At 39.5% G+C, this 22,396-nt stretch overlaps 3 protein-coding genes across 4 annotated transcripts; all 3 read left to right on the top strand.

The window, feature by feature from the left end:
* The first annotated feature begins 1,057 nt into the window (after positions 1-1,057).
* On the top strand, positions 1,058-10,217 carry LOC125227809 (thyrostimulin beta-5 subunit-like). 2 transcript variants are annotated; one of them, XM_048132166.1, is made up of 4 exons: positions 1,058-1,076; positions 6,493-6,694; positions 7,536-7,694; positions 10,048-10,217. In XM_048132166.1, the coding sequence occupies exons 2-4, from the start codon at positions 6,500-6,502 to the stop codon at positions 10,144-10,146; spliced, it is 453 nt and encodes a 150-aa protein (XP_047988123.1). In that variant the 5' UTR covers positions 1,058-1,076; positions 6,493-6,499; the 3' UTR covers positions 10,147-10,217. The 2 variants fall into 2 exon arrangements, with proteins under 2 accessions (XP_047988123.1, XP_047988116.1); XM_048132159.1 differs by lacking the exon at positions 1,058-1,076 and adding an exon at positions 5,858-6,070.
* LOC125227799 (gastric triacylglycerol lipase-like) lies at positions 1,822-3,453 on the top strand. The gene is given in 2 exon segments (XM_048132149.1): positions 1,822-2,211; positions 2,214-3,453. Coding segments are annotated over 2 exon segments (1,203 nt in total). The 5' UTR covers positions 1,822-1,919; the 3' UTR covers positions 3,125-3,453.
* Positions 10,218-11,016: 799 nt separating the features above from the next.
* LOC125238250 (tyrosine-protein kinase transmembrane receptor Ror) lies at positions 11,017-20,791 on the top strand. The gene is made up of 4 exons (XM_048145560.1): positions 11,017-13,493; positions 13,573-13,715; positions 18,628-18,777; positions 19,068-20,791. The coding sequence occupies exons 1-4, from the start codon at positions 11,205-11,207 to the stop codon at positions 19,405-19,407; spliced, it is 2,922 nt and encodes a 973-aa protein (XP_048001517.1). The 5' UTR covers positions 11,017-11,204; the 3' UTR covers positions 19,408-20,791.
* The last annotated feature ends 1,605 nt before the right edge of the window (positions 20,792-22,396 follow it).

Raw genomic sequence — 22,396 nt, 5'->3', positions numbered from 1 at the left:
GAACCCCGGGTGGCTAGCCGAATGGCACAATCGCTCACGAAACGCTCACGAAACGAAGCGCTAGTAGATATCTATCTCTATCGCGCTTGCGTATTGGCGCGACAGAGCCAGCGGCGTATCGCTTTCGTTTGGCGTCGGAGAAATGCCATTCGGCTACGGGGCCAGGACTGCGTACTCCATATGCAGGGTCATTATCAATACCGATTTGGCTAAGAGGTCACTGAACCGGATTTGCGACCATACAACAGGCAACACTCTGCACGCTAATAAATAAATGACACATACATATGATAACAAGTGTGTTTTGAGCGTTGCGATTAATTAAGGGCCGGTTGCATCAAACCGTCTGTCACCGTTAAAGCGTTCGGTAAATTTTATTGTATGGGAAGTTCCATAGACGTTTGTTGCTTGATGGTGATGTGTCTGTAAAATGTGGTTGATGCAACTGGCCCTAAGCTTAATATTAAAGCACTAATAAGTATTTAATAAATAATGGGAAAACAAAAGACATTGAGATTATTCGCAAGGCGAGTAGCTTTTCTGAGTTAATAACTCGGGTTACGATCGAACACGCACTTTGCGTTCTGTCGAAAGGATATCCAGTTGGATTAAAAATAATCTACCTATCGCACAGAAACCAGTTCTCGTATAATTTGAAACGGATGTTTTTATTTATTTGTTCTGTATTATTTTCACGTTATTCATGCAACTACTCTTATTTAATGATCTGAATGAATGAAACATTCGCCACGGTCCGCCTTGGGTCCGCTTTGACAACTAATCCCAATATTTGGCGTAGGCAGTTAGGCACGCTACTAGTTTCACGGAAGCGACTTCCATCTGACCACTTCTAACAGTTCAACCCGAAGGGTAACTAGGCCTTATTGGGATTAGCCCGGTTTCCTCACAATGTTTTCCACGATTTAGTGTACAATGTATTGGTATTTTTTGCATTGAACACGAATAACAAATTGCATGCCCATTATTAGTATATCCTCTCATCTACCAGTCAATTGTATACAGTTACGACCCAACATACAATGCATACATTGGAAAAAAACTTATCTAAAGTGTAGGTAAACACGTAAGGTTTTGTATCTTTTTAACTGCAAAAATAATTATTGTTTAATGTTTATACATAGAAGAATAGTATTTTAACTACAGTCAAACCTGGATAAGCGAGAGTTCAAGGGAGCACAATCTCATTCTCGCTTATAGAGGTTTCTCACTAACCCGAGTTTCTCGCTAATGCAGGTACATGGGTAGCGTTTCTCTCTTATAGGGGTACGCAGCAATAACAAGTCACAGCAAGTACGAATGTAGTAAATATTTCTTATGATAAAATTATGTTCATGATATGCACAACATATATTATGTACATAAGTATATATTTTTAAATGCTTACGAAAACAAAACAAAAATTTATGTACTATGTAATTTTATTTTATTTAGAACTTATTTGCACTCAAAAAAATCCGTCAATTTCGTTTGGGTTTCTGTTTTTGTATTTTGAATGTTTTTCTCTAACTCATAAATTTTGTCAAATATTGCTTGATCAACAACTGCCGCGTATTCAAAGTACTGATGCACCGTCTCCAACGCATTTAAAGCTAGCTTCATTGGAATGATCTTTATTTCTGTTTCCGGAATCTGTGCCTCGTCTTCACTGTCATTTCCAGCAATACAGGTGTTCACACAATTCTTAACGATATCGTCGTCGGTTAGTTCTCCAGCGGTAGTTTAATTCCATCCCAATGTTGTTAAAAAAACTTGGAAACGAAAGCTTAAAAAAGAAATTTCACATGGTTACACATTCATTAAAAAATACTAATAACTGCGTGTACTTTCCGACTGGCACTCGAACTGGAAGTATTGTTTTCATAATAATCTCCACAAGCTCGAACGTCGCAGTTCTGACAATGTGTCCGCTAAGGCCCGACGGGTTACTCGTGCTCTTGTTAATAGCATCCTTCAACTCCGGACACCGTGTGTCCACTTCAAATAAACTAGATTTAACTTTAAACTTCACGGAAACAGCTACTGCATACGGATATGCGTCTGAAGAGCACACAGTGGTCACTGAAGATGGATACTTGCTGAAGCTTTTTCGGATAACGAAGGGTGCAAAATGTACGGAGCGTCGGCGGCGCACGCCGGTGCTGCTGATGCACGGGCTGCTGCTCAGCGCCGACTGCTGGCTGGACGCCGGCCCGCCGCCGGCCTCGCCTTCCTGCTCTCCGACTCCTGCTTCGACACCTGGGTCGGCAACGTCCGGGGCACTTACTACTCCCGCGAACACCTCCACCTCGACCCCGACAAAAGCGGCTTCTGGAAGTTCTCGGTCGATGAGATCGGACTTTACGATATCCCAGGATTAATCGACTACGTTTTAGAAAATACCGGCGTGAAGCAGCTCAACTACATCGGCTACTCTCAGGGAGCCGGCACCTTCTTCATCATGTGTTCAGAAAGGCCTGGGTATTGTAATACAGCCAAGTTAATGATCGCTTTAGCGCCTGCTACCAGACAGTTCAACACGAAATCTGTAGTGTTCAGAACGGTACCGTTAATCATTCAGGACCAAAAACGTTTCCTGCAATCACTCGGCATTTGGGAATTGTTCGCGAGAAGATTGCCGACGTATGAATTTTTCAGTAAGTTGTGTCAAAACGATCAAGCCTCCAGCTTCTGTGAGTGGGTTTTGGGTTTGATAGACGCACCCCATTCGCGGTCTATCTCGAGGAACACTTTAAAAACTTTGTACAAACATGTGTTAGCCGGTACCTCCACGCAGAACATGGCTCGCTACGGCCAAAGTATGCTGGATCCGGCATTTACTAAATACAACTATGGAAGGGAGAAAAACAGAAAATTGTACGGAAGTGATCGGCCCCCCGAGTATGATTTGAACGCTGTGAGTGTTCCGGTGGTGATGATTTACGGTAAAAACGATGGGATCGTTGACGTGAAGGATGTGCAGTGGTTGAAGAGTAAGCTTCCGAACGTTATAGAGTCGATACCGGTGAAAGACAATTCTTGGACTCACTTTGACATGGCTTACAGTCAAAATACGAATGTTATGATATTTCAAGATATCCGTAAATTTTTAATGCAATATGATTGAGCACGGTCAGCTATTACGATGAAAATACTAAATGTGATTAATTTAAAGGCAATATTATACTTAGTTACATACATGGTTAAGTACAAGTATTATTCTTACTAGTAATTTAAAGGCAAATGAAACTGTTATTTTTATATTCCACAATATTTACCTGTTGTTAATTTATATGTTTACTAATTAGCAAGCCATATGGATTGTGCCATTGCCAAATAAGTAGTATGATAAAAACAAAGACACTAAATGTTGATAGGTATTTACTGGTAAAGGTTGATAAACTGTCAAACTTTTAAGGACTGCGATTTTGCAAAAAAAAAAATAAAACGATATGATAAAAGGACCCATTGCGTTTTTTTCACCTGTGCGTTCGAAAAAACTGGTTGTGTCAGTCGGCAGTTCATTGCTTCCCGAATTGACCTTCGTAACGGTCACGGTTATGCCATTTCAACTTTTTACATTTTATAAGCTGAGAGCTGAACTCGAGATTTGATTGACATTAAACGGTCGTTGGCTCGATCGATATTTACCTATTCACCAACAGCTACAGACTTACAAGGTGATTTCAATTACAAGAATGGCTGAACAATTGCGACCAGGTAATTACGAAAATTACAGGACGGACGCACGAGGATTACAGAAATAATTGGTCAGGATAACTGTGATAACTGATAAAAACCGGCCAAGAGCCTGTCGGGCCACGCTCAGTGTAGGGTTCCGTAGTTTTCCGTATTTTTCTCAAAAACTACTGAACCTATCAAGTTCAAAACAATTTTCCTAGACAGTCTTTATAAAGTTCTACTTTTGTGCTTTTTTTCATATTTTTGAAACATATGGTTCAAAAGTTAGCCCCTCTACCATATGTTTCAAAAATATATAATATAAAAAGGCCATACTTTTTTTTCCTTTAGGAGCGATTATTTCCGAAAAAAATATTATCAAAAAACGATTTTAGTAAACCCTTATTTATTTTTAAATACCTATCCAACAATATATCACACGTTGGGGTTGGAATGAAAAAAAAAATCTGTCCCTACTTTACATGTAGGGGGGGTACCCTAACAAAACATTTTTTTCCACTTTTTATTTTACCACTTTGTCGGCGTGATTGATGTATATCAAAAAAAAAACGATTTGTAATTAATATGTATATATTGGTACCAAATTTCAGCTTTCTAGTACTAACGGTTACTGAGATTATCCGCGGACGGACGGACGGACGGACAGACAGACATGGCGAAATTATAAGGGTTCCTAGTTGACTACGGAACCCTAATAGTTCATCATCCTCCTTGCGTTATCCCGGCATTTGCCACGGCTCATGGAAGCCTGGGGTCCGCTTTGACAACTAATCCCAAGATTTGGCGTAGGCACTAGTTTTACGAAAGCGACTGCCATCTGACTTTCCAACCCGGAGGGTAACTAGGCCTTATTGGGATTAGTCCGGTTTCCTCACAATGTTTTCCTTCACCGAAAAGCAACTGGCAAAAATTAAATGACATTTCGCACATAAGTTCCGAAAAACTTATTGGTACAGTCGCCATCAGATATATAAGAGCGCCCGAGGTACTCAAAAATATCTGAACACGCCTCTATTGCCTAGGCGTTAGAGGCGTGTTCAGGTATTTTTGAGTACCTCGGGCGCTCTTATATATCTGATGGCGACTGTACGAGCCGGGGTTCCAACCCGCGACCTCCGGATCGAAAGTCGCACGCTCTTACCGCTAGGCCACCAGCGCTTATTAACTGATAATAGTTACGATAAAAAAAAGTTAAAGCCTATCCTTGTTGATTCCACACATACACCTAGTCATTTATTTAAACTAAACTTCTAATATGAGATGTAATGATATATTTTAAGAGTTTTTGGTTTAAGTTTACTGCAATTTAAGTAATTTTGGAACAGATCACTTATATTTTAGTAAATAATAACAACAGATCACTCATATTTTAGTAACAATTAAGTCTAATAACTAGGTACCTGTGGTCGTTGCTGCTGTTGAGTTTTCTGCATGTCGTCGCCCGTCGGTACTATTCCAGCAGTAGGACAGTCACCGAATAAGAGATGATTTATGTACCTTGTCACATTAACGTGGTGTTTGAAATGTCATACGAAATTGTCAAACTATTAAATGCGACAAGGTACAGAAATCATCACTTATTCATGTCGGTGACTGGACGACCAACACCCAGTTTTACCCTGAAACAATCATAAAATATTAAAGAAACCGCCGCCCATACCATACAAATACTTAGTCAAATTCCGGCATAAAGTACTGATCAATTGATCATAAAGTACTAGTAGATGCTCTAAGTTTTTCTATAAGTTAAAGGAAATAACAATATACCTGTATACTTACTGTATCATCACATGATTACCAATCGGTTACTAAAAAAAACCTAAGTATTAAACAATCAAAGTGTAAACAAACAAAACCAGACAGACTGCAATCGAACTTGCAATTTAGCCATGAATATAACAACAGCTCACAGTGCTTGGATGACTACCGACTGCGCCAGTTAACATTGCACGAGCACGACACTCGATTGGTCGCCAAGTGGGTAAAACAACATGTTACTCTTTAAATGACGCAAAGATATGTGACACGCTCATATGGCTCTACAAATAAATGTAATTAATATATTTGCAGGTGACTGTACTAACCGAACCACAAGTTTCCACTGATTATTTGACGGAATTCAGGATTTCGAGTACTATATTACACTAAAAGACATACCTATACCTAGAATAAGGAAAACATTCAAATTTATTCACGAAATAGTATTTTTATCTGGGACTTAATGGCGCAAGCGTCGTGGAGCTAATGTATCGTACACCATTGTCGCCCTGTGAACTCGCGCGGCAGGAATGTCTTGACGTCCTCAGGGAGGTTTATAAAGATGTTTCGTGAGGGATGGAGTCACATCGTTTGGAGCTGAGGAGCTGATAAGGTTCGGATTGTTTACTTCTAAGTAGTTCCACGTTAAAGTAAGCGACCACTGGTTTCGCACTGTGATTGGATGCATTACAAAAATACGAACTGACTCACTTACCCAGTTTGCGAAGGTGATGATCTGATGGTGATGATTATTATTACAACTTGGCGTTTTTAACTAACGTCACTATCTGAAAATGAACTATTGAACTACAACTTTCACAATGAGTCGCTGGGTTTATATTATGATGTGTATCGTGTAGGTATGGTTGCAGTGCCTTACTGTGGACGCTTACCTATATTAAGTATTATTAACATTGAACATATAATCGAATGTCACTCTTTTATCTCCAATTTATTTGTCAATTTTCTTTCCACCGCTACAATAGTATACAAGAAAAATAAATATATTCAGGACTTTTCCAATTTTCAATCCAGTTCCAAGATGTCATCAAGGCGAAGTGGAACGTCCGTGGCCATGGTGCTAATCTGTGTGGCAGTTCTGTGCGTCGGCGCTGCGCGGGCGCGCTGTAAGCTACGGAAACACATTCACAAGGCCATGCAGACGGACTTCACTGGACGACGGTGCTGGGACGATGTGAAGATACAGTCCTGCTGGGGATACTGTCTGTCTTATGAGGTGAGTGTTAGGTGTTGAGGTAGAAGACTGCACAAACTACGCCAAGGGCGGCTCCAGCTTTGTGCCCAGGAGAGGGGGGTCACGAGACTATTTGTATGGCCAACCTAGGCTCCAGGACCATTCCATGGCCTAGGTTCCATGACCCCCGTGACCCCCTCCCCCTGGATCCGCGCATGAGTTACGCAACCACAAACACAAGGTCATGCAGACAGACTGGAAGATGGTGCTGGAACGACATCAAGATACAGTCCTGTTGGGGATGCTGTCTGTCTTACGGTTGCGGTTGTGGTCAGAGACAGTAGTAACCCAAACTAAGACACAAGGCCACACTGACATACTTCACTGACTAGAGGTGCTAGGATAATGTTACGATACTATCTTGCCGGAGATACGTACTATCTGTCCTACTAGCAGCCATCGGACCCTGAATTTCTTCGGATGCAACCGGACAAATGTTAAGGAAAGGAAGAGAACAATCAATTATACTAGTGACATTTCATTAAATCTTTACACCTATTCGTTGCCAAATATACATTTTGTAAATCTAATTAGACGTAATAAAATAGTTGCAATTAATTTTAAATGACTGAGTGATCATAATATCACTGACATCCTGTTTTCACACGTCTACCTAGACTGAATATATTAAGGGACACACTATTGTATACCAAGATCTTTTGTAACCATATGTTCATTGTGAATAAACGATTTCATTCATTCATTCATTCAGAAGAATAATAATCCTGAATTCCAATATATTTTAGGTTTACCAGTAACCGATTTTATCACACAAAACACGATCTTTATCTGATCTACTCATTACTTACTATTTCTGCTTCAGATTTCAGACTGGCGCTTCCCGTACAAAGACTCGCACCACTTGGTCTGCGGCCACGAGGAGCGCAAGCACGCCTCCGTCAAACTAAGGCACTGCGACCCCGGCGTCGAGCCTGGTACTGAAATGTATCACTACATCGAGGCCACCAGCTGCAAGTGCCAGGTACAGTCCCCGGCTCGTGAGCCACCTTACACTGAGGCACTGCAGCCCCAGTATGCGGTGCCTTACGTCTTCATGCACTTACCTTCTTCTTCGTCTTCTTCTTGACTTATTGACAAATAAATCCATTCATGCATTCATTCTCCTTCTCTGAAACGAAAGGCGCTCTTGTGACAGCACTCGTACTGGCGTTGAGGCATCCGCATCGTTAGTAGTACCTACCTAGAGGCTGCTTTTCGCAAGATCTCCCGCCATCTCTTCCTGTTGGTAGCGTCATCTTTCCAACTGCGGATATTCGTCAATCTGCAGTATCTGCCCCTCTCGGGTTCCTTTAGGACAACAACATGTTTATGGGTCAGAGTATACAGAAAAATATGCGTATCATAAGAGTTATAGTAAAAATCCCAGCGAAATAGATCCCAGTCTGATATTACTATACATCTGATGGTGTGATATCTGAGTCAGATATGTAAATAAAGTACCTAATAACAAGACCTTCCAGTGCTGCATAACAGATTTGCCCTACTTCATTGCAAGCTAACGATAATGAAATAAACCTAATATTTATTTGCATAAGGTATTGCTACGTAGTGACACTGGTTGACATTGACACTATAGCTAAGTGTCAGAAGTTGGTCAGAAGTAGGTATGATTACATCGGCCAGCACGCATAACCGTAATAGGCATTGAAAACTAATTCACTTGTTTACAATATTGCAGACGTTAGCACATGTGGTGTCTGTGTATATTGCCTACAACTGAGGCGCAACAAACTAGATTGATCGATCAAACGCCGCATCGTATCAAAAACAATGCGGTTTGTAATTGTATCCACCCACCCCTCGATACGTGACCGTATGCAACACGTTTTGGGCTTTCTCAGAAATCTTTTTTCAGGCTAAATAAGATCATGATCGCGAATTACTCATATCCTTGACATAATAATATAATTAAAGGTAATTTATATTTCACCATTTCGAATGACTTTTACTAGACCGCATGTCCGGCTTGTGGCAATGCATTTCTCGGAAGTCTAGGTAGGTATTACTTTTCGGTTAAGAACAATGAGGAAACCTCTAAGTCCTTGTCTCTGGACTTCAGGAGTGAAAGGTCAGGACACGAGTCAGGTAGAAACAATAGTTATTTGTTATACAAGGGGGCAAAGTTGTATTTTAACGCCGAGTGTGGAATTGAAAAACGAGCAAGTGAAAGGATTCTATAGTTGAACCACGAGCGAAGCGAGTGGTTCGAGAATAGAATCCTGAACTTGCGAGTTTTCTAACACACGAGAAGTAAAATACATTTGCACCCAAGTGTAACACAAAACTTTTCCCCTCACTATAGCGAGGAAACTACAACGCAAAAAAATGCGTTTATCACTGCTTCCAGTAGTTCCACAGGTGGTAAATCATCTTAATTACTAGATTCACCTACTTTTATCAATTTTGAAGCAGTTAATTTGACTTTATTCAAGGTCAAATTACTTTACCCACTAGTGGATAAAATGCGTTTTTACCCGCTGGTATTAAAGGACAAAACGCGTGTTTCCGAGCTAGTGAGGGGAAAAATAAATATACCTAGGTATCTAATGAAAAGTGAAATAGGTACCTCACTGTCTTTTGTAGGACTTAAACTGTCGACCACTGGATCGCTAGCCCAATGCCATAGTATAATAAAGAGTACTATAGTGCCAACGCTCTTCCACCTGAGCTACCAAGGCCATCCAACACAGCACATACTTATGTCCAATATATATTGATATAGGCTAATAGTAGCTGAGTAGCTAGCGACATCTACCGCAAGTTTGAAACTTTTAACAACGGCAACCAGAGTTTCAGAGTTTAAATTCACCAGCAACAATGCGCTATCTTATTAAGTCCCACGGAAAAGTTCAATAAGGCTTGTGATGTTGGAACTTGAACAAAAATATATAAATACAGTATATATACCTAGAAAGTACCCAAGACTTGAATATAATAGTATAACATTTTATGTGAGTATTAATTCGTTTGAATCCATTGGTAACCCTATCACCGGACGGCGCGCACGTGCGGCTCGTTTCTTTGTAAGAATTTTGTAGGTATTTAAAAAGGCGGCATTTCGTGAACATCAAAGCAGTGGGCCTTCTGTACTTGTACTATTATATATTCTGTGCTTATACCAAAGACATATGTAACTCCGTAATACTTGATCCTCTTTGCTTATTTGGCTTATGTTATACCAATACCAAATAATTTTTATAATCAGAACCGTCTGCAATCGATAACTTCATATACCTATATTAATACGTACGTACATATATACGTACCTATCATACATTTTGGAAGTTTTTTGAAGTTTTAACGTTAAATTGCAGGTATGTTCATCAGAGGACACGAGCTGCGAGTGGTTACCGCCCGACTCCAACCTGCTCGGCGGCTTGGTGCTCAAGGAGGAGATCGAGGAAGAAGAATAACACACCTACACGTGCAGGACCGAATCACATCGCAAGTTAATAAGTACACGTACAGCTTTAAGATAAACAGTTTTAAGAAAAAAATATTTGGTTTTTTATTTGATCACCATATAGTAACTATATATATTACGATACAAGTGCGAAAAAGAGGAAGTTTGAAAGAAGTGGCGATAAATTAAAACACGACCGGAGGGAGTGTTTTAAATCGACATGAGTTACGAATTTTCTTTTCGCACGTGTGTATTAGGATGATTATCAGTACCATCGGCAACACTGTTAGCTGTACATTTGTAATCCTTATTACAAGGTAATAAAGTCTACCGATGGTTAGTTAAGAGTGTTGCTGTTGGTCAAATCAGTAAAACATGGTAAAAACACTCATACATAATTGGATAACATTGAAACCATAAGTACCCTTTTTTTGTACGATGTTATTGTCGGTGACTGCACAGTGTAGGTACTTGTAGGAGTTGTAGGTACAGTACAGGTCAACGGGTACCAGTTTTTGTAATTAGGACAGAATAACAAAAACCCCTACCAATAAAAATAGCAATGGGATGGCACCGGGTTTGATAACAAAAACTAATTATAGGCGTTACTGGCAGGACCATGCCATGAGGAAAACAAACATATGTTCATAACTATAATATTTTACTACGAATTGTGATATTAAATTACCTACTTTTGAATGATATATTATTAAAAGATTAAACTAATTGTTTAATAAGGTGACTATTCAGCAAAGAGTCTATTCAGTGATTTTTTTATTTCATGTGGTAACAATTGCGCTGGCCGTCATTGACAGTGTTGCCCTATCCATCGTTTTCTTTTTCAGTCAGTTTACTCAGTTTCATTCACGGCTTACGCATCGACTAGACTTTCTTACGGGAAATCAGAAATGTTCAAAGAAAATATCTTATTAGTGGAAATATGACTCGCAGATCTAATCTCGCGCTAGCTATTACACGTATTGGACGTGATATCCGAACATAAAAGTAGTATTTTTGCTGACAATCCAGTATTTATTATTGTCAAAGGTGTTATGGAAATTCTTAGTCATGAAATGCTTTTTTGTGATTATTGTTGTGTCTATCTCTCTAAGTGAAAGTGTATCCTTAAATCCAGAAAGGGCAGATTCCTCGACTGTTTCTAAGGGAAACGCGACATCGGAGCAGAAAGTATGGAACATAAAACTTGACATATATTTTTCAAAAACACTTCCGAGCTTGATAAAAAAGGTCCACGGGGAAGACATGCGGCTGCGATGCGAGGCGACTATGAACTTCACTCGCGTGGAGAAAACTACCAAGAACAAAGAAGGAGTGGAGACATCGCAGGCAGAATTGCCGCCCGACCATATCCTGCAGACGCTCATGAAAAACGTAAAGATGTACTGGCTCAAAGACACTAAAATCATCACCAACACCACTAGATTAAAAATATTCAATAGAATGGACAAGAAAAACGGGACTTTAGGCACTCATTTGAGGATAAAAGACATAGATGACAGTGATGAAGCCAACTACACCTGTGTCATCAGACAAAGCTATGAAAAGAAACAGACTACAATGCTGAAAGTACTAAAAGATGATGAAAATGATGAACTACCTAAGTACACGTCATTTCTACCAAGTGCAGAAGTGAACAATCAACTGGAGATGCTTATTAAAACAACCCCTGACCTACTGTCTCAGGACATCCGTTCACAGCATGCTAGTGTCACCCCGGCCCCCAACACCACCATCACTCGTAAACTGGAACCCATCTGCCAGGAGTATGTAGGCAATGTGTGCGCAGCACACCTCAAGGGTCAGTTTGTGTACATTCCTTACAACACAACTCAGCTGGCTGTAGAAGACAAACTAATGAAAGCCCTGCAAGTCACAAAGTATTCAAACGACATCAGTTCCAACTGTGAGGGATTTGCCTTGCCTAGTTTGTGTTATTCAACATTCCCTATTTGTCGCAATCCAATTATTACTAATAACAACTTCTTTAGAGAGGCTAAACAAGTTTTTACACAACCCGCTTCAGTTGATAGTGCAAAAGATGATACCCCATGGGTGATCTTTGATAACTCGCCCGTAGGGCTCATTCCACAGTTCAATAGAAACCTCACAGCTCAGCCATTTGATTATCGTTACAATTCCACAGTCTTAAAGCGTGTCTGCAAACAGGATTGTGAAATATTAGAAAATGAGTTATGTCAAACAGAATATGCTATAGCCAAAAGACATCCGCACATCGGTCAACAGCTAACCTTGGAAGAATGCCAGAGCTTGCCTGAAAATGACTCTGAATGCCTCAAAATTGGTATCGGTGACCTGATGGTATCAGATGATGAATGCTACTGGGAGTATGGCCAGGGCTATCTTGGAAAAGTAAATACTGCCGGAAATGGGATGGCATGCATAGAATGGTCCAAGCAACTTAGGATTAAGATTTCTGATTATCCCGAATTGACTGGTTTGCACAGTTACTGTCGGAACCCAGGGGGCAAAGAAGAGCAGCCCTGGTGCATGGTGGACAAGGAGGGGAGACTCGAAGTACAACTCTGTGACATTCCCAAATGTGCATTAAAAATTTGGATATATATTGTTGTCATATTTCTGTTATTGACTTTATCAATTGTGAGCTTCATTGTTTGCTTATGTTACAAGAATAAAAACAAAAACAATGCAGCTGCCATAAGAGACATCAATTTGCCGAATGCTGACAAGAATATATATGGTAATTCTAGATTAAATTCTCCAATAGAGATGAGTGAATTGTTAACAAATCAAAATATTGCCAACCAACCTCACTTAACCAGGAACACAAGGGGGAATGGTATTCTCAGGATCCCTCAGTACTCTCTATCACAAATTAAATTTTTAGAAGAATTGGGAGAGGGGGCTTTTGGAAAAGTCTACAAAGGGGCTCTCAAGAAGAACGGTGAAACACATTATGTAGCTGTCAAAGCACTAAAGGAAAATGCGTCTGCAAAAACTCAAGCTGATTTCAGGAGAGAAATAGATTTAATTTCAGAACTCACTCACGACAATATAGTTTGCATAGTGGGGGTAGCTCTCAGTGAAGAACCCCTGTGCATGCTGTTTGAGTTCATGGCTCGCGGGGATTTGCACGAGTTCCTCATGGGACGAGCACCTCCTTCAGGCAAGGGTCTGCCACCCATGAGGCTCCTTAGCATTGCTCACAACATTGCATCTGGAATGCAGTACCTGGCATCCCATCATTATGTCCACAGAGACTTGGCAGCAAGAAACTGCCTGGTGTCAGATGATTTTGTGGTCAAAATATCTGATTTTGGGTTATCAAGAGATATCTATAGTTCAGACTATTACAGAGTAAGTTGATAAATCATTGTTTTCGTAATTAGACAAAAATATGCCAATAATAAAAATAATATGTCAATTTTTTCCTCAGGTACAATCAAAAAGTTTACTACCAGTCAGATGGATGCCCCCAGAATCCATTCTCTATGGGAAATTCACTACAGAAAGTGACATCTGGTCCTATGGGGTTGTACTATGGGAAATTTACAGCTATGGATTACAACCCTACTATGGGTAAGAATCAGTTCCAATATCAGTAGTTGAGACTTGTAGCACATTTTTAGTTTTTCGTAAAAATCTCAACTGGTGTTGTAATCTAGTTTGGACCTTAAAGCGAAATGCTAAAGTTTAAGTTCTCTTGCGGCGTCCTCGTATTGGTCGGTAAATCAAATACAAATACAAAATACAAATAATTTATTAATAAAAACATAATTGTACAGTGATTGTTCTTAAAGGCTAAGAATTGTTATACATATAAGAGATGTTTTATACAAATGCCTGAGCTAGGATAGTTCCTGTGTTTCAGGCAGAGGAAGGACTAAATTAGTGATTTATTTTTAATTATTCACTAAAATAAAACTTATAAGAAAATAAACACAAGACTTATTTTCGTAGATTCCGAACTATTACATTACATATATATTTAATTATTGTATATTCAATAGGTAATTATTTTACAACCATAAGTAACTTTTCTGTATCATCGTACGTCATATTTTGCAGGCCTCGTCGTAGAGCACTTTTACAACAAACATAGCTAAGTGGATATAAGTCTAATTTTGCATTTAACCTGTTGTACAGAAATGGCCCCAGAAAGACGAAAAATCTAGATGAGAAAACGTGTTTTCTATGTACGGTTTGAATACAAACGATATCTTTCCGCCTTTTGTTATTATAATCTGTGTTGAAGGATATTCGGCCATGCTGCTTTAATGTTGCGCTTAAAATAAACAATTGACGAACAGTTAGTACTTGACATGATTGATAAAGAAGATCTGTAGGGTATAAAAAAGGTCGGGAAGTAGCTACTTTTAGCACCGCTCGCTGGGCTCTTTCTAAGTTTAATAGAGTGGTTTTAGCTGTGCCACCCCAAGATGAAATGCAATATGTTAATATCGATTGACACAGGGCAAAGTAAACTTGCTTGATTAAGTTGTGATCACTGATAGAACGAAGTTTCTTGAATACATAAATTAATTTCCTAACTCTATTACACAGTACTTCAATATGATTTTTAAAAGAGAGGGTTTCATCAATCATCACTCCTAGATACTTGATTTTATCTGTACAGGCTATAGACGGGCATAAACAATGGTTGTTTGTCGTATCCTCACAAGTATGTGCGTAGAGTTTTAGATTATTGGGAATCGGGTAGGATTTCCGCATGGCAAAACTTATAAAATTCGTTTTGTCAGAGTTCAATGTTAGTAGGTGAAGTTTTAGCCAGTTAGTTACAATATTAAATCCGTGCTGGGCATGCTCGTGTACCTCATTTGTTGACTTTGCGGAAAAAAGTAGGGCAGTATCATCTGCGTATGAAATAATTTTGCCACAGTCTTAAGTTTAGATTGCATAAGTCATTAATATAAACCAAAAATAGGGTAGAGGCCAAAACGCTTCCTTGTGGTAAACCAAAAACTGTGTTTTTTAAGTCGGAGCTGATAATGTTATCTATTTTTACACATTGGGTTCTTTCGTCTAAGTAGCTCGCGATTAATTTGTTTTGTGTGCCCCTTATACCAAGTAATTCAAGCTTGTGCAGTAAGATTGCAGTAGAAACGGTGTCAAATGCTTTTGCAAGGTCCAAGAAGATACCGATTGTCTTATTACCCTTATCTAGTTCCTGAACTAAGTAGTCCGTTAGTTCGTGTACAGCATCTGCGGTTGATAAATTGGCTCTAAAGCCAAATTGCGTCTTTGCTAATAGAGCCTGCTTCTCTAGGTATTGAACAAGTCTATTATTAATAATTTTTTCCAGAATTTTAGATGTGGCCGGTAAAATGGAGATGGGTCTGTAATTGGTCACTTGAAATTTGCTACCAGATTTATGAACCGGAATTATAATGGACTTTTTTAGACATTTAGGAAATATTCCTTCAGAGATGCACATTTGGAAAATGAACGCTAATGGGGGGACTAGGATGTGTCTGAAACATTTTAGTATTTTATTCGATATGCCATCCCAACCAACTGCGCTATCGTTTTTCAGGCTCATGATAATCCTTTCAACTTCAGCCTCATCCGTGTTTAACAACACGAAAGAGTTAGAGGATTTATTTGTACTCGAGTGGGAGTGTGTGGTGGACGGAAACGGGCCTTGGACTTTTTCTGCTAGATTTTTCCCTATATTTACGAAGAACTCATTTGCGTAATTAGCAGCCGAAAACTCTGACGAGCCTGTTTACAACAAGCATGCCGATGACTCACGTTGTTTTGCTGTATATGTTACGTTTTTAATATATTTCCATACTAGTTTACTGTTTTTTCCTGCAGTTTCCAGCTGTGTTTTGTCGTAATTGGCTTTTACCTTTTTTAGTAGGTTGTTACAAAAATTACGATATCTTTTATACGATATTTGTAATATAAGGTTTTCCGGGTGCGCTTTGGCTTTCAAATGTAATTTATCCCTGTGTCTCATAGATCGAAGAAGTCCAGGGGTAATCCACGGTTTTATGTTGAAATTCTTACTACTTATACGTGTTTTTCTGGTGTTATCTAATATAGCTTGTTGCACATTTTTAATAAAGTACAACATGCTATTTTCTGCATCAGCAGAATTGTAAACAGGGTCAAAGTCAATATGTCGCAAATCATCCTCCAGTTTGTTTATATTTAATTTAGTGACAAATTGCGGCCGCTTGCATGCATTACGTGACTTATAATAGAGGGTTAGTAGAGCAGCACTGTGATCAGTTACTGTAGAGTTAGTTACAATTGCTAAAGCTGAGAAATTCGATTTTACTATAGTATGGTCTAAGCAGGATCCGCTGTGATGCGTAGGAAACGTGTGCGCTGGGAGTAAACCATGAAAAGAGCACAGGTTAAGGTAGCTCTGCGCTGTTGAAGTCGTTTCTCCATTTTCATTTAGAATGTTGATGTTTATATCGCCTATCAATATTATATTTTTAAAGGACGTTAATGTACTTAAATTTTCATCTAGCGACTCGATAAAATTGTTGATATTTCTGAAGGATGGTGGTCTATATAAGGCTAGTATTGCAGTTTCTGATCCAATTTTAATTAAAAGTCGGTTGCAATCTAGTAGAACGGGTTCCTCAACTGTGATCTTTAAATTATTTTTTGTATAGACAACTACACCGTCATTTTGATTATAATTTACCTTGCTGCTGTATGTTGTGTAACCTGGCATATTCGGTAGGTTAGTGTGCGGACTGAGCCAACATTCCGTTAAAACAATGATGTCACATGTAATATCGAGTCTTTGTAGAAATACAGTAAAATTATCAAAATTCTTTGAAATACTGCGAATATTTTGAGTTAAAATCGTTAGTGGGTTCCGGCAGAGACGAATATGTTGTTTGCAAGTGTCGACATCGCATATTTTAGACTCTGATACAGAAAAATTATCTAGGTCAGACAATATCCTATAATTCATGTTTAGAATAAACTAATTTAACAAAAAGTGCTAAAAATAAGTTAAAAGTGACGCTCTCAGGCGCCCTCATAGTCTATAGAGTTTATAAACCTTTTCTCGGCCATTTGTCTCGCTGGGCAATCGGGGTCGCCTGTTTGGTGGTCGCTCGGTTTCCTGAAGTGCGAGCAGGTTGCACACTTCGGAGGGGCGTCCTTTTTCGGGCATTCTTTGATTGTGTGCCCCGCTTCGCCGCAATGTCCGCAGATGTTGCAGTCCATTTTACAGGTCTTTGCAGCATGGTTGTAGAGCTGGCATTTAAAGCAGCGGGTTACCAATGTGAAATCTCTGACAGGACACGATGACCAATTCACAAAAACTCTGTTATTTTTAATTAGGGCCTTGCGGATCACTCCAGGAAACTCAATTATGTAATTACAGGACTCGGAATCTTTTTTCCCGGATTTGTGACTAAGTCTCGTGGCGGTCATAAATTTCTCGAGCGTCCAGTCCTGTATCTTATCGACTAAGTTTTGTTTGAAAATGCACTTCAGGACATCGTTTTCGTGCATTTCCGATGGAACTCCAATTATAACAATTCTGGGCTTACGTTTTAATGGCTCGTCAACGGTCAGTCCAGAGGTCGTAAGCTGTGATGACTGTTTCAATTTTAGGATGTCTTCTTTTGAATCAGTGCTTATGACTACCCCACCATTTTTTATTTTGCGTAGCCCTCTCACGTGCAGTTTCATTTCGTCAGGCCGGATGATTTTTTGGACAAGGGATTTTGTCTCCTCGCTCGACTTCAATCTGTCCACAGGGTAAATTGCGACTGAGTTTATATTAGGCGGTTGGACATACCTCATTCCAGGTTTTTTCAGGGCATCGGCAAAAGAAACTGGGCCATGAGCTGGTCGGCTGGATTCCTCTATCGTCCTCTGTAGATCTTGGATGCGTTGTACTAGGTCCGTTTTTTCTTGGTGTGCTTGACGCGACTGATAGGCTTGGGTTGCATGGGCTTTTAGAGATTGGTACTCAATTGCCATTTGTGAGGCGTAATGAGTCACGTTGCGACACATAGAGCTAATTCTGAGCTTCTGGTCAATGTTTAGCTTACCTTCCGAAGCTGTTTGGTTGATGTCCTGCAGGCTTAATTCTATTTTTCTAAGCCAAGATTTGATATCACTCGTGGCGATGACCTTCGGAGGCTCTTCGGGGGCTTCATCCTCTTTCATAATTGCGGGTGCGGGCGCTGGCGGGATAGGCTGCGGCGTGGGGGTTGAGGGCGGGCTACGAGGCGTTAGTCCACTTCGATTAAATGGACTATTCACCGACATTTTAATCACTTTTCTTACTTCGGCATTGTTTTAATGCAGCTACAAAAAACGCGATGGCCGAGTATTGACCCAGATAGCGCACGAGAAAATGCAAGATTATGCTCGCGAATAATTAAAAATCGTAATTAACACGTCCGATCTCATTGGCGTCTAGAGAGCATATCGTACTAGGTTCGAATTTAAGGTAGTAATGATTGGCTTTTTTTTGTGCCTACAGGTACAGCAATCAAGAGGTGATAGCGATGGTCCGCGGCGGCGAGCTGCTGGCGGCGCCCGCCGCGTGCCCGGCGCCCATGTACGCACTCATGCGCGACTGCTGGAGGCACATGCCCCAGCGGAGACCCAACTTCGAGGAGATTGTAGTCAGGTCAGTCTCGAGTTAAACTAGGGTACAGAACGCCGTCACGCCAGAAAATGTAGGCGTGTCCAGGTTAATTCCAGAATCGGATTGCCTCGAACGAGGCGCAGCAACAACTGAGCTACTTCGTGCGGCAATTTTATGTGAAGCGCTCGTTTTGTGTTACGTGTATCGGTGTTAATCCTTTTAGAGTGTCGTTCTACCCCCCCGTGTCAGCTTGACGCTGTATTTTTGGAACATCCTGGGTGCTAAGGAAACACCGAGACGTCTGCCCAAATAACCAAGTAAATGAATTTCAGGATACAAGGCTGGATCACAACGGGCGGCTGCCCCGAAACAGCCGCGTCCGAGTCCGGCAGCAGCGAGTGCGGGCGCGGCTCCGCGCGCGAGCTGCAGGAGCGCGCCCCCCTCCTCCCGCCGCACTGCTCCGCCTCCAACGGCTCGCTCCCCACCGGCAGCCTCAAGAAGCTCAGCGTCGCCGGCTCCAGCTCCAGGGTCGACGAGACCTGCTCCACCTGCAGCGAGGGCCCCCCGCTCGCCCCCAAGAAGAAGCACAGCTCCGGATCTCTCATCGATGACCGCGGGACTAAGGATACCGTCGTCAGGATACAGAATACTCAGTACGGTAACGAGATATAGTCCCATTTTTAGTTACCTAACGAAAGTTTGCAGGGAAGTTTTACGCGGATAATTTTGTTACAACTCAAGTCTTGCGGAATTCAATCACGGAATTTTCCCAAGAACATATTTAACATACCTACAATTTAGCTATGCACGCACGCGAGGAATTGTCGTGTGTCCACACTAATTACCCATAGTTACAATGTACCTGCCCGATTTTCTAAATCCGCATTCTGGAATATATATGTTACACTGAATTTATCCTAGCAACATCCTAATAGTTTCTTAGTTAGACGAATGAAGACTCCAAGCAGCAGTTTTGAGCAGTTATTGTGTTGTTAAGTCAATTTTGATGGCGTATGGGGGAGTTTTTATGGCGTAATGTTTAATTCCGGAGCGCCCCGGATACTCTACATTAAATAAACAAACCTCGACAATGGGAACACTATACTCTGATATGTTGGAGTGAACTAACGTATTAAATATTCCATTTTATCACAACACATAAAAGGGCATTATTAGATACATAAATTACATCACATAGAACCAATGAATGTAAGAAAAATAGAATTTACAAGCTTTATACACATAGGCCATAATAAGGCATTCACATCATATCAATAGATAGACGCACGCATCTGTCAGTTTACTCCAACAAATATAAACAGTCTTTCAAAATCGTCGTAAAAAAGCAGCTACATAGATGTCGGAAGTATTTATTATAGTCGTAGCTTTAAAACGAACATTTCGTACTTTCCGTTTTAAAACAGAGTGATGAAAAATAGAGAATAAACAGCTGTGTAATATATATTATAAACAACTTAGCATAAGTATATGTTAGTATTTAATTCGTCGGTATCTAATTAACGAATTGTTGTCAGTACCTTTTGTATTGCCCTTTTATAGAATATTTTCTAAGTTCCTGCCATTACACTATATTTGGTAATTTTGTAACTAAATGTTGACTGGTAGCTATAATTCCATGTTATTTATTGTACTTAATTATAAGAACAGTGTCCGACCAACCATCATATTCATGTCAGTATTATTTTTACAAAATTTTATAAATAATATGGGTAGATTGTACCTACAAGTATACATATTAGGGCCCATTTAGACGGTACGAGAACTTGCATACGAGTTTTATTACATTGCGGTATTTGATGGATCTGCAAAATTGTGTGACCTCATTGACCCGCAATGTAACTAAAATCGCATGCGAGTTCGCACGCCGTCTAAATCAGGCCTTAGTCACGGAAAAACGCTACTTCAAAGAAAAATATCCCTTAGTAGTGGGTATGGATGGAGCCAAATGCACAAACACTTACGATAATATCTAATATATCTATCTCTATCGCTCTTCCGTATTGGCGCGACAAAGGCAGACGTCAACGACTGTCATTTCGGCGTGTGTGTGTGGATTGAGTGAGCACCTTCCGAAAATAAAAAAAAATATGCTGATCATTTAGTAAAAGTTCTAAAACAATTGTAAAACGAATCTCTGAATTTGTAAAAAGATAAATCAAAAGATACAGCCATTAACATGTGCTCACTCAGTTCTCACAAACTACCAACGAAAACAGTGAACATATTCATTTAACATATAATATTTATATACTAACATTTAGTAAAAAATAGGCCAACCTACCTCTATAAATATTAGATCACCTAGTGACGTATTAAATTGTTTACAAATAGTTTCTTATGCTCACTCAATCCACACACTTTTGAAAAGCCGAATTTTGATGAAAAACATAAGATTTAGACCGCTATTATATGTGTATAGTTTAGTAAAAGTGAAATGGGAATTTGTAAAATACAAAACGAACCACTAATGTGTCAGGTTTTTTTATAATAAATTTTTGTAAGTGCTCACTCAGTCCACACGTTTTGAGAAAGTTAAAAATGTAAATATCTTACGATTTGTAGCACCTAAGACACTCTAAAGTACTTCAACATTTAGTAAAAATTTTTACTAAATATCCACCATCTAATATTTTATATTCGTTGTCTGGTTTTAAAGATATTCATACATAACTTTTCTCATACAAATGTATCAAGTAGGGTGACCACACTATGTCGGCTCCTGATTTTCCCCACCTTCCCATTGTCATATTGAGATTGGGGAGTTTCGTTCAATTTTGATAATAGTTTACCGGATTTGTAAGTGGGAGCGAGAAAAGAATAACTATTTCTCGCTCCCACTTACAAATCCGGTACGCTCATCTGTTAGCGCGATTAGATTACCAGGTTCTGGTTTCTTACTAGTGAAGTATTATATTCTTTGTTTCTTACCAATTATCATTCATGTCCTTTTTAATGCATGCATGTCGATATGGTTATTATCCTGACGTCGATAAAAATTACACAATACACATCATCACTAGGCCAAGAACATAACCTAAAAACAGTTTGCAGATGGAGAATTAATATGGTATTAGTTTAATATTATCAAAATTGAACGAACGAAACTCCCCAATCTCAATATGACAATGGGAAGGTGGGGAAAATCAGGAGCCGACATAGTGTGGTCACCCTACTTGATACATTTGTATGAGAAAAGTTATGTCTGAATATCTTTAAAACCAGACAACGAATATAAAATATTAGATGGTGGATATTTAGTAAAAATTTTTACTAAATGTTGAAGTACTTTCGAGTGTCTTAGGTGCTACAAATCGTAAGATATTTACATTTTTAACTTTCTCAAAACGTGTGGACTGAGTGAGCACTTACAAAAATTTATTATAAAAAAACCTGACACGTTAGTGGTTCGTTTTGTATTTTACAAATTCCCATTTCACTTTTACTAAACTATACACATATAATAGCGGTCTAAATCTTATGTTTTTCATCAAAATTCGGCTTTTCAAAAGTGTGTGGATTGAGTGAGCATAAGAAACTATTTGTAAAAAATTTAATACGTCACTAGGTGATCTAATATTTATAGAGGTAGGTTGGCCTATTTTTTACTAAATGTTAGTATATAAATATTATATGTTAAATG

The sequence above is a fragment of the Leguminivora glycinivorella genome, chromosome 1, assembly GCF_023078275.1.
Source record: "Leguminivora glycinivorella isolate SPB_JAAS2020 chromosome 1, LegGlyc_1.1, whole genome shotgun sequence".
Taxonomy (NCBI): domain Eukaryota; kingdom Metazoa; phylum Arthropoda; class Insecta; order Lepidoptera; family Tortricidae; genus Leguminivora; species Leguminivora glycinivorella.
This window is presented reverse-complemented; position numbering and strand designations above follow the sequence as displayed.

Bases quoted from the DNA above. Each gene is read 5' to 3' on its own strand.
- LOC125227809 (XM_048132166.1), top strand. From the start codon at position 6,500: ATGTCATCAAGGCGAAGTGGAACGTCCGTGGCCATGGTGCTAATCTGT. The intron at 6,695-7,535 runs GTGAGTGTTAGG...TTTCTGCTTCAG, and splicing joins GATACTGTCTGTCTTATGAG to ATTTCAGACTGGCGCTTCCC. The intron at 7,695-10,047 runs GTACAGTCCCCG...GTTAAATTGCAG, and splicing joins CCACCAGCTGCAAGTGCCAG to GTATGTTCATCAGAGGACAC.
- LOC125238250 (XM_048145560.1), top strand. From the start codon at position 11,205: ATGAAATGCTTTTTTGTGATTATTGTTGTGTCTATCTCTCTAAGTGAA. The intron at 13,716-18,627 runs GTAAGAATCAGT...TTGTGCCTACAG, and splicing joins GGATTACAACCCTACTATGG to GTACAGCAATCAAGAGGTGA. The intron at 18,778-19,067 runs GTCAGTCTCGAG...AATGAATTTCAG, and splicing joins TTCGAGGAGATTGTAGTCAG to GATACAAGGCTGGATCACAA.